General features: G+C 34.7%; 1 protein-coding gene across 2 annotated transcripts; it reads left to right on the plus strand.

Annotated features, from left to right (window-relative positions):
• The first annotated feature begins 7,481 nt into the window (after positions 1-7,481).
• On the plus strand, positions 7,482-14,075 carry LOC111999712 (cysteine synthase). 2 transcript variants are annotated; one of them, XM_065764408.1, is made up of 11 exons: positions 7,482-7,706; positions 8,758-8,830; positions 8,920-9,029; positions 9,158-9,215; positions 9,770-10,033; positions 10,122-10,259; positions 10,366-10,417; positions 11,570-11,649; positions 12,782-12,841; positions 12,934-13,014; positions 13,829-14,075. In XM_065764408.1, the coding sequence occupies exons 2-11, from the start codon at positions 8,792-8,794 to the stop codon at positions 13,916-13,918; spliced, it is 972 nt and encodes a 323-aa protein (XP_065620480.1). In that variant the 5' UTR covers positions 7,482-7,706; positions 8,758-8,791; the 3' UTR covers positions 13,919-14,075. The 2 variants fall into 2 exon arrangements, with proteins under 2 accessions (XP_065620480.1, XP_065620479.1); XM_065764407.1 differs by lacking the exon at positions 7,482-7,706 and having other exon boundaries at positions 7,713-8,830.
• Positions 14,076-14,728: the final 653 nt, after the last annotated feature.

Genomic DNA, 14,728 nt, shown 5'->3' on the forward strand with positions numbered 1-14,728 from the left:
TCTGATCTCTTCTTGGATGGATTTACAAGTTAATTGTTCCTCAATTCTCTTGTATTTTAAATCATCCTGGAGGTAAGTGATATGGTGAGTTTTGGCTTGTATAAGGTTAAGGGTCTTAGAGACAGCTATATCCTGGAGAGTACGAATATTTCTGGGTTCAGGACTTCTAAGAAACTTAAACTTAACAGGTTGGCCAAAAGGACGAGTAGTGATTCCTTCACTATCCGTGGTGAAAGGGTATAATAGACACATAAAGGGATTTCCTAGTATCACTCTATCTGTCATGTTCTTTACTAGGATAAATGTGGTTTTGAAGCATGTGTTGTCCTGGCACACATGGGCTTTTGGTATTTTGAATTCAATCTGCATTTTACCTCCACTTGCAGAAGTTAACCTTTCTTTGGTTTTCTGGAAGTATTTAGAGGGAATGATTCCTTCTTGAATGCAATTGAGATCAGCACCTGAATCCATCAAGGCTATGGTCTCGAATTCAAAATCCTTGCTTATGACAATCCTGACTTTAGAGTGCCATTTCTGGAAGTTAATCCGACTGATGGTCACCAAGAACTTGTCATTAGGTGGGACAGGGTCTTGGTTTGGAACCATATCTGCAGTTGGGTTAACTGTTTCATCAACTTCTTCATCTGAAAGGTTTTGGTATGAGGTTCCTTCCTCATTACCATGATGAGAAGTGACTTCCAAATTTTTCAATCTTTGGTCAAGGAAATTGTGATCAACTCTAAGGATGGTTAGTTCTTGCTTAAGGGTTCTAACCTCAGACTTAGTTTCCTTGATTTCTTTTTGAAGGTCGTTGACTGTAACTTCCTTCTTGGATTTGGTAAATCTCTTGTAGATTTGTTCCAAATCAACTTTGGGTTCTTGAAGCTTAGTTTCAGGCTTACTGGTTTCCTTAACTAAGGTTCTCTTGAATTCTGTAAGCTTCTTGGCTTTAATGACAGGGTCTTCGATCTGTTCTATGAGATCTAAGAGGAGCTCTTCTTGCTTGGAAAGGACATTGAGGGTTTTGTTCCTACAACAACTATCCATGCAAGGTATGGGTTCATCTGGGACACTAGAGGTACTAGAAGAAACTCTAGAGGAATCAGAGGATGACTGGTAGATCTGACGAATCTCACTGCTAGAAATCTCACTATCTGAGTGGTTGAGTTCTAGGAGCTTAAAGATTTCATCTTTTCCTGCTTAGTCACTAACGAGGGTATTGATAAGGGATTTGGCCTTAGCTTTACACTCTTTTCTAAAATGACCTTTCTTTCCACAGTTGTAGCATTTTCCTGATGTTTTGGGTATGAATTTTCTTGTGGATTTGGATTTACCTTTCTTATAGAAGTCATCTTTGCTGTATTTTTGTCTTCTATAATACTTGGCTTTGGTTCTGTTCCTATGAGAATGTTCAGAGGTTTCCTTGCCTCTGTATTTGGATTTTCTCTTAGGAAGGATGGAAGGTAAGCCATACTGTGTACAGAAGTCTCCTACTTCGTACTTGGCTTTGCCTTTGCTGGCTTTGCTCTGGATTTTGAGATCTCTACACATCTTCATTCCTTCACTTCAAATGGTGCTAGAGATGTCTCCATAGGTTAGGTTATCATAATCTATGATACCTAAGGGGTTACACAGGGTTTCTTTAACCTTTTCTCCAAAAAGGGTAGGTAAACCATTGATGAACTTCTCCTTCCAAAATGGAGAGTTACAATCACTTCTGTGCATGACTCTGGTAGTAAACACATCTTCGTACCACCTAAAGTCTCCAAGAGTTTTACATCTAAGGTTACTTAGCTGGTCGTAAATCCTAGATGTGATGTTGCTGGGTTTTCCTACGAAGTGTTTCATGATCGTATAGATTGACTCCGTCAGGGATACCACAACCTCTGTCTGTGTCAAAGATGGGGAGACCTTCCTCATCTTTCTGGACAGCATGCTTAATGTCTTCCCTAGATTCTTCTGTAAGGCAATTGTTCCACCATTGGAGGAGTTTACCTGTGAATCCTAAGGAAATGAGTCCTATGACCTCAGTATGGGAATGTCCTTCACTGATGTAGTTGTTGGCTACCATGGTCATATGCTGGAGTCTATTCAGTATTTCCTGTTCAGATAGACCATCTATGTTCCATTCATAGAGTTTACCTGAAGAGACTGAAAACTGGGTATTCAAATTCCTTTCCTCGAACTGGAGGTCAGGGGGTGTAGGCCTGGGATACCAATTTTTGGTTAGGCTTACCTTTGGATGGGTAAGCCTTTTGACCTCTAAGGTTCTAAATTGGTTTTCTAGGTGTTCTATCTCCTTTTCATTATCTGAGGAGGTTGTGCTAGAACTACTAGAAGCTGTGTGGATGTTCAAAACAACTAATCTGTTGGTTTGAGGACGGGGATCAATACTGGTTGAAGTACTAACTGGTGGAGGGGTGACTGGTTCCTTCTTCACTAGTTCTTCAAGCTTTTGGTTGACTATTTCTAAGGCTGTTTTGTCCTTAGATCTAAGGCTAGGTTGCTTAGTTGTAGGGAGCTTGACTAGGGGTTTTTCTAAGGTTTTGACAGGTTTGCTAGGGCTTCCTGTTTGGGGAACGGCCTTGCTGTTTACCTTGTCTTCTATTCTATCAAGCTGTTTTCCTATAACACTTAAACATTGGTTGGTGTAGTTGTTTTGCTCTATGACCTTCTTCACTACCGTTTCTTCTGGAGTGGTAGGGGTTTTGAAGGGAGAGGCAACTAGATCTGTTCCACGGTGGTTGAAGACTATGGCTTCCTGTGGTGGATGGTGAGATCTAACAACTTCTGGAGGTTTGGGTTTACCACTAGCGTCCTTGCTAGGGGGTTTTGTCCAATTGGTTTTGGTGAGCACACAAGACTTCTTGTGCCACTCAAAATGGTTCTCAAAGTATTCAAAGAAAGGGACATTACTGGATATCTCTTTCATGAATGTTTGCCAATTTGCGAGAACTTCTTTCTTTTGTTCAAGGTTATGGTTGGCTCTATAGGCTTCTCTTTTGAGTCTGTTTTCTTCTGACTCAAAGTCCTTGCCTAGGGCATCCATATCAGGAGTGAACTCTTTCCTGATAACCATAAGCTCGTAATCAATTCCAGGTTCCTGCTGGAATGGATCTTGGGGTTCCTGTTGGTAGGGATTTACCATATCACTACCTGTTGGTGATGGAGGTTTCTGACTCTTCTTTTCTTCCTCATCAACAACGGATTCTTGTCTGGCTGTGTAGCAGGGTGTGCTAACCTGGGATTTGGTCTGGACACCTTGGAGCTCTAAATCTAAGTCTCTTCTAGACTTAGGAAAGGGTGCTAGAGGTCTGGATGTACTACTCTGGGATGCAGGTCTATTTCTAAAAGAAATAGGGAACTGCGGGAGGTTTTGGTGTAGATAAGCTGGTGATCTAAACCTAGGATCCTCATAACATGAAGGGGTACAGGAAGGTGAACCTACTGGGGGTCTTAATCTAGAATGGTCAAAACTTATTCTAACCGAGCCATCGGCTAGTTGCTGGACAAAGTCTAGATCAGGGTTCCGTGCAGGGTTCTGGATCTGATGAGTGAAATTCTCATTTTCAATCATCCAATTTGTAGGGAAAGTAACCTGAGACCATTTCAAGGTTTTAGGAACCTGAATGTTAGCTTTGGTGTCTGTGGTCTGGATCAGGGTAGTTTCTCCTTTCGGACTTTTGTCAAGTGCTTGAACATTGAAGTTCGTCCTCATGCACTTGTAATACACTCTGTATATCAAGGCTATTTGTCTGACTCCGAGTAACACAAGGGTACCAAAGGTCTTGATATTGAGGGTGAGGGTTTTCATAACATGTGGGTCTTCAAGAGCCACTGAGAAGTTGGGAAAGCAGTCAAAATGGACAGGACCATTACTAAGACTGGTTTCTATGGTTCCTAAGAGGCTGTCATTAAATCTTATATGACGAGTGTCTCTAAGGGCCATAAGGATGGAAGCATCTAATCCTTCTCGGATTAAGGGTTTAACTCCGACCTGGACTAAACCTATGTGGATAAAGTGATATCCATCTTTCATGTGTCCTACCAGGGTTGCTTCAGGTAACAAGTAGCACGTCTCGTACTCCTTGTTGATACTGTAAACCTGTTCTATGGTTCGGACATGGTAACTGGTTTTAAAGGCATTCTTAAGGGTCCAAGAAGATTTGTAGATCTTGTTGGTGGGAACCTTGGGAATGTTCCAATCTCCTAGCTTCAGATCTAGATCTGATACTTCATAATTCTCCGAATTGATTACACCATCTGACTGGGGAATCTCCGAGAGGGTTGTTCTGGATGACCTAATGCTGGTAGAAGAGTTACTTCTAAACAATCTTCTAATATTCATGATTAAAAGCCTAGTTAAACAATTACAACCTAATTACCTCTAACTTCAAACTTCTGGATCTATCCTTAGATCTGAAACAGGGTGTACACAAAGACAATTGCCTAATCTCGTGCAACTCAACTTCCTACTGCCACAAACCTTACTCTGAGATAACTCCCTTTCGCTCACGCCCTACCCGTCGGGACTTATTGTTTGATGCGGGACACACACTCAGCCTGGGTTTTACTGGACTTATTGGGTTGACAACGGCACAGATCACGGTCTTACAAGTCTCAACAGTACACATCTGCAACAAACTGGCTGGAAGGAAGCAGAAACAAGAAGAAGCAGATAACTGGGAAACAATTGATCAACATGAACAAATAATCAACGAATAAAAGCGGATAGATAGGAGGCTCAGCCTTCCAACAAAAAGGTAACAGTAACAACTGAACTGGAAGAGATGATGAATAGTAACTGGAGAGTTATCAGAATGTAGATGCAGTATGTAAAACAGTTAGGAGATAACATATAATATGATTCAAAATTTTATATATATATATATATATTGATATTGATTGATTGGTGGTCTAGCAAAATGAAACCAAACGTTTTTTTTTTTTAAAGACTTTTTTTTAATTGCATAAATCATTTATGATAAAACTTTTTTTCCTTTTCTTTTTGCAGAATTAAAAAAAAAAAATTACAACAAGATTGACCCAAGATTTCTTGCAATCGTGGAAGAGATTTTCTGACGAAACATAAATTTGATTCTTCATACTTACAAGTCGCAATCTTAGGAAAAGACATTGTAATGTAACATATGATCATATATTGACAGACAATTTAAATCATGCACTTTAGTCCAAGATTTCATGCAATCTTCTTTTTTATCTTTCTTTCTTTCTTTTTCTTTTTTTCTTTTTTTTTTCGAGAAGGAGATTTCATGCAATCTTGGAAGAAATCTTCTGATGAAAGATAAATTTGACTCTTCATACATGCAATCTTAGGAAAAGATAATATAACGAATGAACCATTTATTGAAGGATGATTTAAACTTCATGAACATGGCAATTGACATATTAACAGCGATGGGTATATTAAAACTTGGGGTTGTTATTAAGATTATGTGGCATACCATTCACAGGAGCAAGTGGCCAAGGCTGGCATTAGCCTTAGGTCACTTAGTTCATTGGCTAGGACTTCTATTAGAAAAATGTCTTAAAATTGTGGGTCAATAATTACTTTCACAAAAAAGAAAAAAAAAAACATATGTAGATTGTGCACTCTTTCCCTTACCTCCAAATAGACTCCCAAATTTTTAAATCAATAAAATTCAACCCGATTGAAATTTTAAAGATTTTTACAAAAAAATAATAATAATAATAATAATAATAATTGTCAATGTGCTGAATTATTATTGATTATCTTTCTCATAACAACTTGAGATTTCAGTTTTTGTAATATATTTTTTCACACAAAATATTGTCAATATTAGGTACCCAATCTCTCTCTCTCTCTCTCTCTCTCTACGCCAAAATCAAATCTAAAAATTAGATTTCAGCTATCCATAAATTAAAACTCATTCTAAAAAATAATAGTAAATCTCCGTCTCCTTTATTAAATTTTACTCTTGAACCATGATATTTGATTTTCTATATAAAATTAATCTTGGTTTGGTAAGTATTAATTTATTAAGTTGTGTTAAGGCTATCCCGTGATTCTATTGTTAAGTAAAGTTGCAAACTTGCAATAATGCCTTTGATATATAATTCATATTATAATTTTACATTTTAGATAGTGTATATCTTATTTTAAATATTTTTTAATTATAATTTTCTAATATAAAAATATCACTTCAAATGTGAAAAACTAGAGAGAGAGAGAGAGAGAGAGAGAGAGAGAGAGAGAAGTTGAATTTCAAGCAGGATATCATGATAAATTTGTTACTAGCAATTTAAAATATAATAAGTATATAGATGAAACCTTACAAATGATTTTTTAAAATATTCACTAAAAAGAGTTAAACAAAAAATAATGGCATAATACAATAGAAAGATAATAAAGAAAACAACCATAACGTCGTTCAAACATGTAATATTGCAATTCTTGATTATATTTAAAAACTATATTTTTTTTTTCCAATTTCACGTTTACAAAATTTTATTTACAGTACTTGAAATAACTATTTTTGCAGAAAAAGATTTTTCAAAATTGAAATTGATAATTCTACTTGATATTTGATTATAGTACAAGAAGATTAAGTGAATTGGTAATTTTATAAATTGAAAATAAGATGTTAGCAAATTCCTAATAACAAAATGTTAGATGTAACTTTGTATTTCAAAAAATAATAAAAATGATTTTTTTTAAAATGTTATATATATATATATATATATAATTTATTGATTTTTTAGAAAAAAAAAATATTATTTAATTGGTATACTTAAAACCCCCACTTTTTTGTTTATTAAAAAAAAAACACTTATAACTATCGTATTAGGTATCAATTATATTGAACCGGCCTACCGGCCTAACAAACAATTAAAATTTCACTATCACGAAGAAAATGATTTATAACTTATATTACAATAATCAGCTTAGGTATAATACATTGGACCCAATCCTTATCCCGTATTATTTATAGTGTTCCCAATTGAAGCTCAAATTTTTTATAAATTTATTCTAACTAATTATAGTAAACTATAGACTATAATATAACTATAGTATAGAAAAAAAAAAAAAATTGGAGAATAAAAAGACTTAAACAATATGTGCACAGCTGCACTTCATATCGTTGAAAAAATGGGTCAATTTTATATCTATATATATATATATATATATATATTTAATTTTATAGAATACTTTTGGTGACTATTTTTTTGCAGATTGTTTCGTTTTTTTTATTTATTATTTTTTTAGTTGAACTATGGTGACCTGATCCTGATCTGAATGGTCAAATCTTTGGTATCTCCACATAGCGCATCATAAGAAGCACATAAAGACAAGAGTCGAATCAAAATGAATTTTGTGATAAGACATGGTCTTGTTCTTGTACCATGTACAAACGTTTTAAGAATACACTACTGTAGTGATTTGAAAAGGGTAAAGCTTCTTTGAAAGTACAAGGAGACAAGACAAGGATCCAAAAGTCTAAGTCAATACTGTAGTGGGTGAGTTGTGTGAATAAGTCTGAGAGTTCCATTGCACTTCCCTATAAAACCTTCACTGCCCTGACAGGCTCAGCCAACATCAATAACAAAATAAAGAGAATCACACAAATATGAAATAGCTAAGCTAGCAAAACATGCATGCCCAATAGGCCAAACATATAGTCCAACAGTGTGTGTGTGTGTATCTACAACTATTTAGAGATAAGGTTCTCTTCTCCACGATAAAAGTTCAAGATCATTTGCTCTCTTCTTTTCTTGTTTTACTTGTAGCTCTTGTGGTTTTTGACTTTTTGTTTGATTGTCAATTATTTGGGTTGTTGGAGATTCCTTCTTAATAGAGAGTTTCCATCTTTGGGTACTAAGAAATTTCCTGGCTGTTGCTCTGTTTAATTTTGGGGAGTTCATAATGACTTGTATGTTTTATTCGGTGGAGGTTGTTGTTTTTTAATTTTTGGTCTTTTCCTCCAAGTAATGAATTAATGTCTTCTCCAAAAAAAAAAAAAAAAGTAATGAATTATTGGACTGTTTCCTCAATTGGGTAATGTGGAATCTTGCTGTTTTTTTTTTTTTTAATGGTTTGTTTTTATATTGATGCTTTTTAAATTTTGGGTTTTTGAAATCTCTTTTTCAAAATTCTGCATAATTAGACACATTCCAAAATTGGTACATGGACATTCTCAGCTATTACTGACAGAAAAAATAAAAAGGAAAAAGAAAATTGCTAAGCCATTACTGCATGTGCTCTATTTATGTTGAATGGCTGTAGATATTTAAGTTCACTGGCTTGTGATACAAAGGCACATTGATTTTGAGGTTCTGGTGATTCTTTTTCAAGAGTCTGCACTGGTACTTGAGTGTTCTAAGAAAAAATACTGAGTCCTTGAAATTTCTTAGTGATTCCTCTGTTTTGGGCCCATGTTTATTTAAATAGGCTCTTAAATTTAAAGAGAAGGTATTACTGTATTAGTATTTGGTGTTCATTTGGAAAGTATGCTTTATTGGGGTGTTTTATAATATGGACCACTGACATTTTTTTTTTGCCAGACACCTTTTTCATGCTTTCTTAGCATTTGTTGCTTTTTAATTTTGTACTCTCTGGATGTGGAGCTTTATTTAAGTTGTAAGTTTGGAGTTGATATCTTGGTGTGAGTATATTATTTTTGTTGGCATGTGCAATGAACCATTTCTTGTAATTATATAAGACAGCAACTTTACATCTTCAAAGCTTTCTCTCACTCTTTCACAATTTCCTTGCAGTTTTTTTTTTCTCTTTTTTTAGTGAAAATATAACATGGAGGACAAGTGTGCAATCAAGAAAGATGTTACTGAAGTATTCCTTTATACTTAGAATTAAATTCTTTTCATTTTACTTTTTTTCACAAATTGAATTTTGCTAATGGTGTTTTTTGGCTTGTGCAGTTGATAGGCAATACCCCAATGGTTTATCTCAACCACATTGTAGATGGCTGTGTAGCACGTATTGCTGCCAAGCTTGAGATGATGGAACCCTGCTCTAGTGTCAAAGACAGGCATATAATTTGTTATTTTTTGTATTGATTATATTTTTTCTTTTTATATTAGTGTTCTAGCAACAATAGGATTTGTTCAAGAATCTCTAGTTGAGCCATGCATTTTGGATGTACGATTTGATATGCAGGATTGCATATAGTATGATTAAAGATGCTGAAGAAAAGGGTTTGATTACTCCAGGGAAGGTTGGTATTAAAAAATCCTCATCTGGGATATCTTTGTAGATTGGTCATACATATTCAACTTTGCCTCTTCTGTTTTAGAAGAATTGAACCCCAACCCACCCTACCAGCCTCTCCCTAAATTTTGTCTGTGTAAGCAGCTACGTATTTATACAAGTTCCATTACACATCCTATATATGTTTTCACCAAAGTCTATGCAGATGTTAACCTCATTATGACTTAAAACAGCTAAATCGGGGTATTTCTTTGGATTTGTTTCCTAGTTCAGTGGTGCTCATACTGGAGTTAGTTTTTCCCTATTTATATTTTTCTTCAAGTAATGTTTGATTACACAAGGACTATGCCACATGTCTTTTCCATATAACGAAACTTTTGAGCCAATGAGCTCTATCACAGTAGACATCTCCTCCTCCCCTAACAAGTGCTATGTGGAGGGTGAGGTCAAGGGGTAAAGACTCTAAGTGCTTGTGTAACTTACCGATCAGAAAAGAAATATTATTGAAGTGTTGAACTAATATCTTTCCCTTGATTCTTGATATGTTTGAATGGCGGAAAGACTGTTCTCATTGAGCCTACTAGTGGTAACACTGGCATTGGATTGGCATTCATCGCTGCAGTTAAGGGTTACAAACTTATCCTTACCATGCCATCTTCCATGAGTCTTGAGAGAAGAATGGTTCCTCAAGCTTTTGGAGCTGAGTTGTACCTTACAGATCCTGCCAAGGGTGTTTATGGTGTTTTTGATAAGGCCAATGAACTACGAAGTAAAATACCTAATAGCTATATTCTTCAGCAATTTGAAAATCCTGCCAACCCAAAGGTATTCTTTGTGTCAGATATTTTGTGATAACAAATATATGGTTGACAGTTGACACCCTTAATTAATTATGCTGCCAATCTTTGTTTAGGTCCATTATGAAACCACTGGCCCAGAGATATGGAGAGATTCAGGAGGGAAAGTTGATGCCCTGGTTTCAGGCATAGGGACTGGGGGTACAGTCACTGGTGCAGGAAATTTCCTCAAGGAGAAAAACCCTGAGATAAAGGTTGACTTGTGATTGTGCTTCTGTTTCAGTTTTGAGGGAGAGAGAGAGAGAACTCACGTTGCTACTACATGTTCCTAATGGTGTGTTTTCTCTTGGTAATGTCTAGGTGTATGGGGTAGAACCAGTTGAAAGTGCAGTCTTGAATGGAGGACAGCCTGGTCAGTTAACTTTTTGTTTTTGCCCTGACTTCTTTAATCTTCGTTCATGCCATTTCCCTTGTGTATATGTGAAATTCTATAGTTAGACTTTGAATTATATTTGTACAAGGAAAAAGTCTCCAGCTTTCCAGGTTTCATTAGTATGAAAAAGTCACCCCCTTAGAAAATAACAATTTGTGATATTAAGTAAAACTAAACCAGACATATTGTAACTTTATAAGAGTGTCATTTTGATTAATTGGTTTGAAGAGTATCAGTAGGTAACACGTTTTGCAGATATCATTTTGGAGCGCTATCACTAAATTTCAAGGAGGGTGGGACAAAATTGTTATTTTTGTAAGGCTAGGTTTATTATGGCTGAAGTTTCACTGTAGAGGCGCATCAGTGACTCATTAGCATTAGTATTAAACATTAATGTAACAGTTCTGTTTGATAAGTGTACTTTCTGTTGTTATTGGATAATAGGGTTGATAAATGAAATAGCTATATATCTTCTGGAACTGTTCTATTTAGTAAATTTGCACAAGCTTGTCCACCTGCTAAGTAAGCAGGCTTTAGTGTGAATGGAAACTGCCCTACAGGTGGAGTTTGAGTGACACTAAGCTGGTTTGATCAGGCTTTTTGAGGACTGGAGGTGGATGTTTAACCAGGTTCCATTATACCCCTCTTAAGAAATTTCCGAAGGAAATTTTATTAAGTTTAAACTTTATGTAAAAACTTAATAAGAAGTGATGAATAATGTGTGATTTAGGGATGTATTTTATTTTTGGTTGCTTTTGGTGAGTTCAGCTATCATTTACTGCACCCAACTATCTGTTGGAAACTGATAATGGGAAAGCATCATATGTATTGTGGTGATTATTTTTATGGTAATTCTGAAATCACTAATCTAAAATTAAGGGAATTTAATTTCTTGAGCTAAAATATTGTCTTGGGTCCTAGCTGGTGCTAATCAAACTAGCTTGAGATAGAATGGAAAGAATCCTTTTCTTTAATTGAGATAGAAGTTGCATAAGTTTGAATTACCAAATCTGTAGTTGACTAACCAAGCATATGTGATATATAGTTAAATCTATATGATTTCTTTCATCTGCATTGATTTCAAATGGCAGTTCTCTGACTGTGTATGATGCATGCTTACACATCTCATAGGCAAGCATCTTATCCAAGGAATTGGTGCTGGTATAATACCTACTGTTCTGGATATGAAGCTGCTTGATGAAGTTATTCAAGTGAGTCCGGAAACCATTTTATTTTCCCTCACCTTGATTTCACATGTAAAATTATGTGCTTGTGCTATTGTTAGAAGTGTTGCATGCTGATGAAAAGCACGAGCATAGTCAGAATATATTGTAATTATGGGTATGCAAGTAGAATTGTCTTTGCAATGGAGGTATAACTCATTTATCTCCTTTGGAACATTATTTTATCATTATGGATGAGTGAATTTTGGAAGTTAAAGGCAGATAAGTAGGCTCCACAAAAGGACATTAAGGAGTAGGTTTGTGTAAGTTTTGCCTAGAAATTTCTTTTATGTAATTTTATCATAGTCTTAGAGGGTTGTTTATTTTAGGATTTTTTTTTTTCCAGTCCTTTATAAGTGTAAAGTTCATTTCAGTTATATTTGGTTTAAGGGCATTTCATCTTGATGTGAGTCTGCTTTATGGGGCTTGCAATGGATCTTGTTTCTTTATATCATCTAGAGAATCGACTCTTTTGCTCTATTTTCTGAAGTATATTTTTGGAAATGAATAAATTATCAGTCACACTTGCTTTAGCTTCAGTATGAAAATGAAAATGGTTCTGGAAGACCTTGTTTATCTTTTTATTTTGTTTCTGTGAGTGAAACAGGAAAAGAAAATTTATACAATCATGAAATGGATCATTCTCTTCAATGAATATGTCACACTACGCACTCTATATCTGCATTTTAGTATAAAAAACAGAAATGATTCTGGAGACCAATAAGGAATGCATATACATGGATAAGTTTGAGCATATTGTTGTATGAGTTCTTATGGAAATTGGTCGTTCTACTTTCTTGGAGTTTGTGAGGGCTTTAATAATCGTTTAGTGACAGATTAAATACATTGTACATTGAAAAGAAAAAGGGGGGAAAAAACTAAGCTGGCTTGGACAATCTCGTTTAAAGTTAAAACAAAAGTTGCAAATCCTTGTGATAGTTATACGAACCTGTTACAGTGGTAGCACAATAACATGTAATATTATCTGTTTGAATCTTGTTGAAGCGTAGTGGCAATTACCGGCTATTGTTTACATGGAAACTCTCTGATCTCTGGCAGCTGCATATTCAGGCATAGATTTCCTTTCACAGAATCAAGATGTTTTTGGTATCTTTTTCAGGTATCAAGTGAGGAAGCTATTGAAACTGCTAAGATGCTTGCCTTGAAAGAAGGTTTGCTGGTAGGATACTTATTTAATATGATGTGTAATGGTTCTATAAGAACTTTTTACAATCCATTTCTATGCTGAACGTGGAAGCATGTATTTTGCAGGTTGGGATTTCATCTGGTGCTGCAGCAGCTGCTGCAATAAAGTTGGCAAAGAGGCCAGAAAATGCTGGAAAACTTATTGCTGTAAGTCCAAGTGCCTTCTTTAAATTGATATAGAATCTTTGTTGCACTTCATTATATGTATTATGGTATTGTGCTTAGCTTGATTTAATTAATTTCAAAATTTGCTCCAGAATCCCTCTAATTATGTCTCATACAACTCCTTTTAGAATTTTTATTTCTTCAATCTTCTCATCCTAACCCAAGAGGTGAAGGATTTTGCAGAATACTTGTGATCTTAGCATTAAATATATGTTCAAGGCTTCAAGCTCTCCAGTACTGCTGCTTGTGGGCTATAATGTCATACTGATGAGTCCCATATCTTCATTTTTTTATATAAATAGATCTTTAAAAATGAAATATATATATATATATATTTGTCCAATAACTTTTATAAAAAAAAATTGATTTCAAAAAACTTTCAGAATAATTTGGCCTAATTTTTAATAATTTACTGGTGTTCCTAGGAATTGCATAAGTATTGCATACCTGGTTAACTAACCTAGAATCAGATTTGATTCATATAAAATGACCTACCTACTTCAAAGTATAAATTCCTAAGTTGGCTTAACCAGGTTGAGTCTGTATGGAAGTAAGGTTCAATATGGGTTGCCAAGCACAAAAAAAAAGGTTCAATATGGGTTTGGGCATTCCAAAAGATGATGTATGCAATCCAGTTGTCAGACCTAAACTTGAACTTTTTCCACCCTTAACTCATTTTTCCATTGCAATTATGTGTAGTTGTATCAAATGCACAGATGTAGTTAGAGATGTACTAGTCTGTGTATTCCAAACTCAAGTCCATTAACTATTCTGTTTGATTTTGTTATGAATACAGGTCATCTTTCCCAGCTTTGGAGAGCGTTATCTGTCTTCTGCACTCTTTGATTCCATAAGGCATGAGGCAGAAAACATGACTTTTGACTGAATGTTTCTGAATATCATAAACTGCTTTATGTATGTTCTGCAATCTACACATTTGAAATAATGAGAACTTCCCTATGGTCTGTTTGCTGTACGATCAACAGCTTGACTAGTAAAAGTTTGATAGATTGACTTGATAGCTTCAATCTTCAAATTTTCTAAGCTCATTGAATTCATATTTCAGGTTACATTGAATTTAAATAGTCTTAACTTCCGTTTTCAATGAAGAACATATTTTTTGTTGCATTTATATAAGAACAAAGTTTAGCTACAAAATCGGTTGTAGCTTAGACTACAACCTTCATAAAATAAACACTATTATATATTTTGAAAATCTAGCTGTTAAATTGCATATTCATTATGCTCTTAATACATCTGTTAAATTTTGTGTCAATAAAATATTGTTTACTATATGAGCTATAAACTTATCTTTTATGTATAATTTAAATGGCAAAAACTTATAATTTAAATAGTTTATTAATGACATAGCTATTAATCTTTAAATTTCTAGATATTCTGTATGAAAGACATTAGAGGATGCAATCCAATAGTGAATTTGTCAAAATTCACTTCCAATAAAAAAAAATATTACCCGTTTGACAAACAATTTTAAATACACATTTTCAGTTTTTAAACAACATTTCATATATTTTTACACACTTCTTTACTCATACGTATTTCAAAAAATTATAAATAACATTATTCAAACTTCTCTACCAAACAGGCCCTAAGTAGGCCCTAAGTAGAGATACATCCTACCAATTTTTGAACTTACAGAATATGAAAAACAGTCCATTTCATGTACTCTTAAAAA

The sequence above is a fragment of the Quercus suber genome, unplaced genomic scaffold (genome assembly GCF_002906115.3).
Source record: "Quercus suber isolate HL8 unplaced genomic scaffold, Cork oak 2.0 scaffold_558, whole genome shotgun sequence".
NCBI classification, from domain to species: domain Eukaryota; kingdom Viridiplantae; phylum Streptophyta; class Magnoliopsida; order Fagales; family Fagaceae; genus Quercus; species Quercus suber.

Coding starts and splice junctions, on each gene's coding strand:
- LOC111999712 (XM_065764408.1), top strand. CDS start 8,792: ATGGAGGACAAGTGTGCAATCAAGAAAGATGTTACTGAA. Junction 10,034..10,121: donor AAAATCCTGCCAACCCAAAG/GTATTCTTTGTG, acceptor ATCTTTGTTTAG/GTCCATTATGAAACCACTGG. Junction 13,015..13,828: donor ATGCTGGAAAACTTATTGCT/GTAAGTCCAAGT, acceptor TTATGAATACAG/GTCATCTTTCCCAGCTTTGG.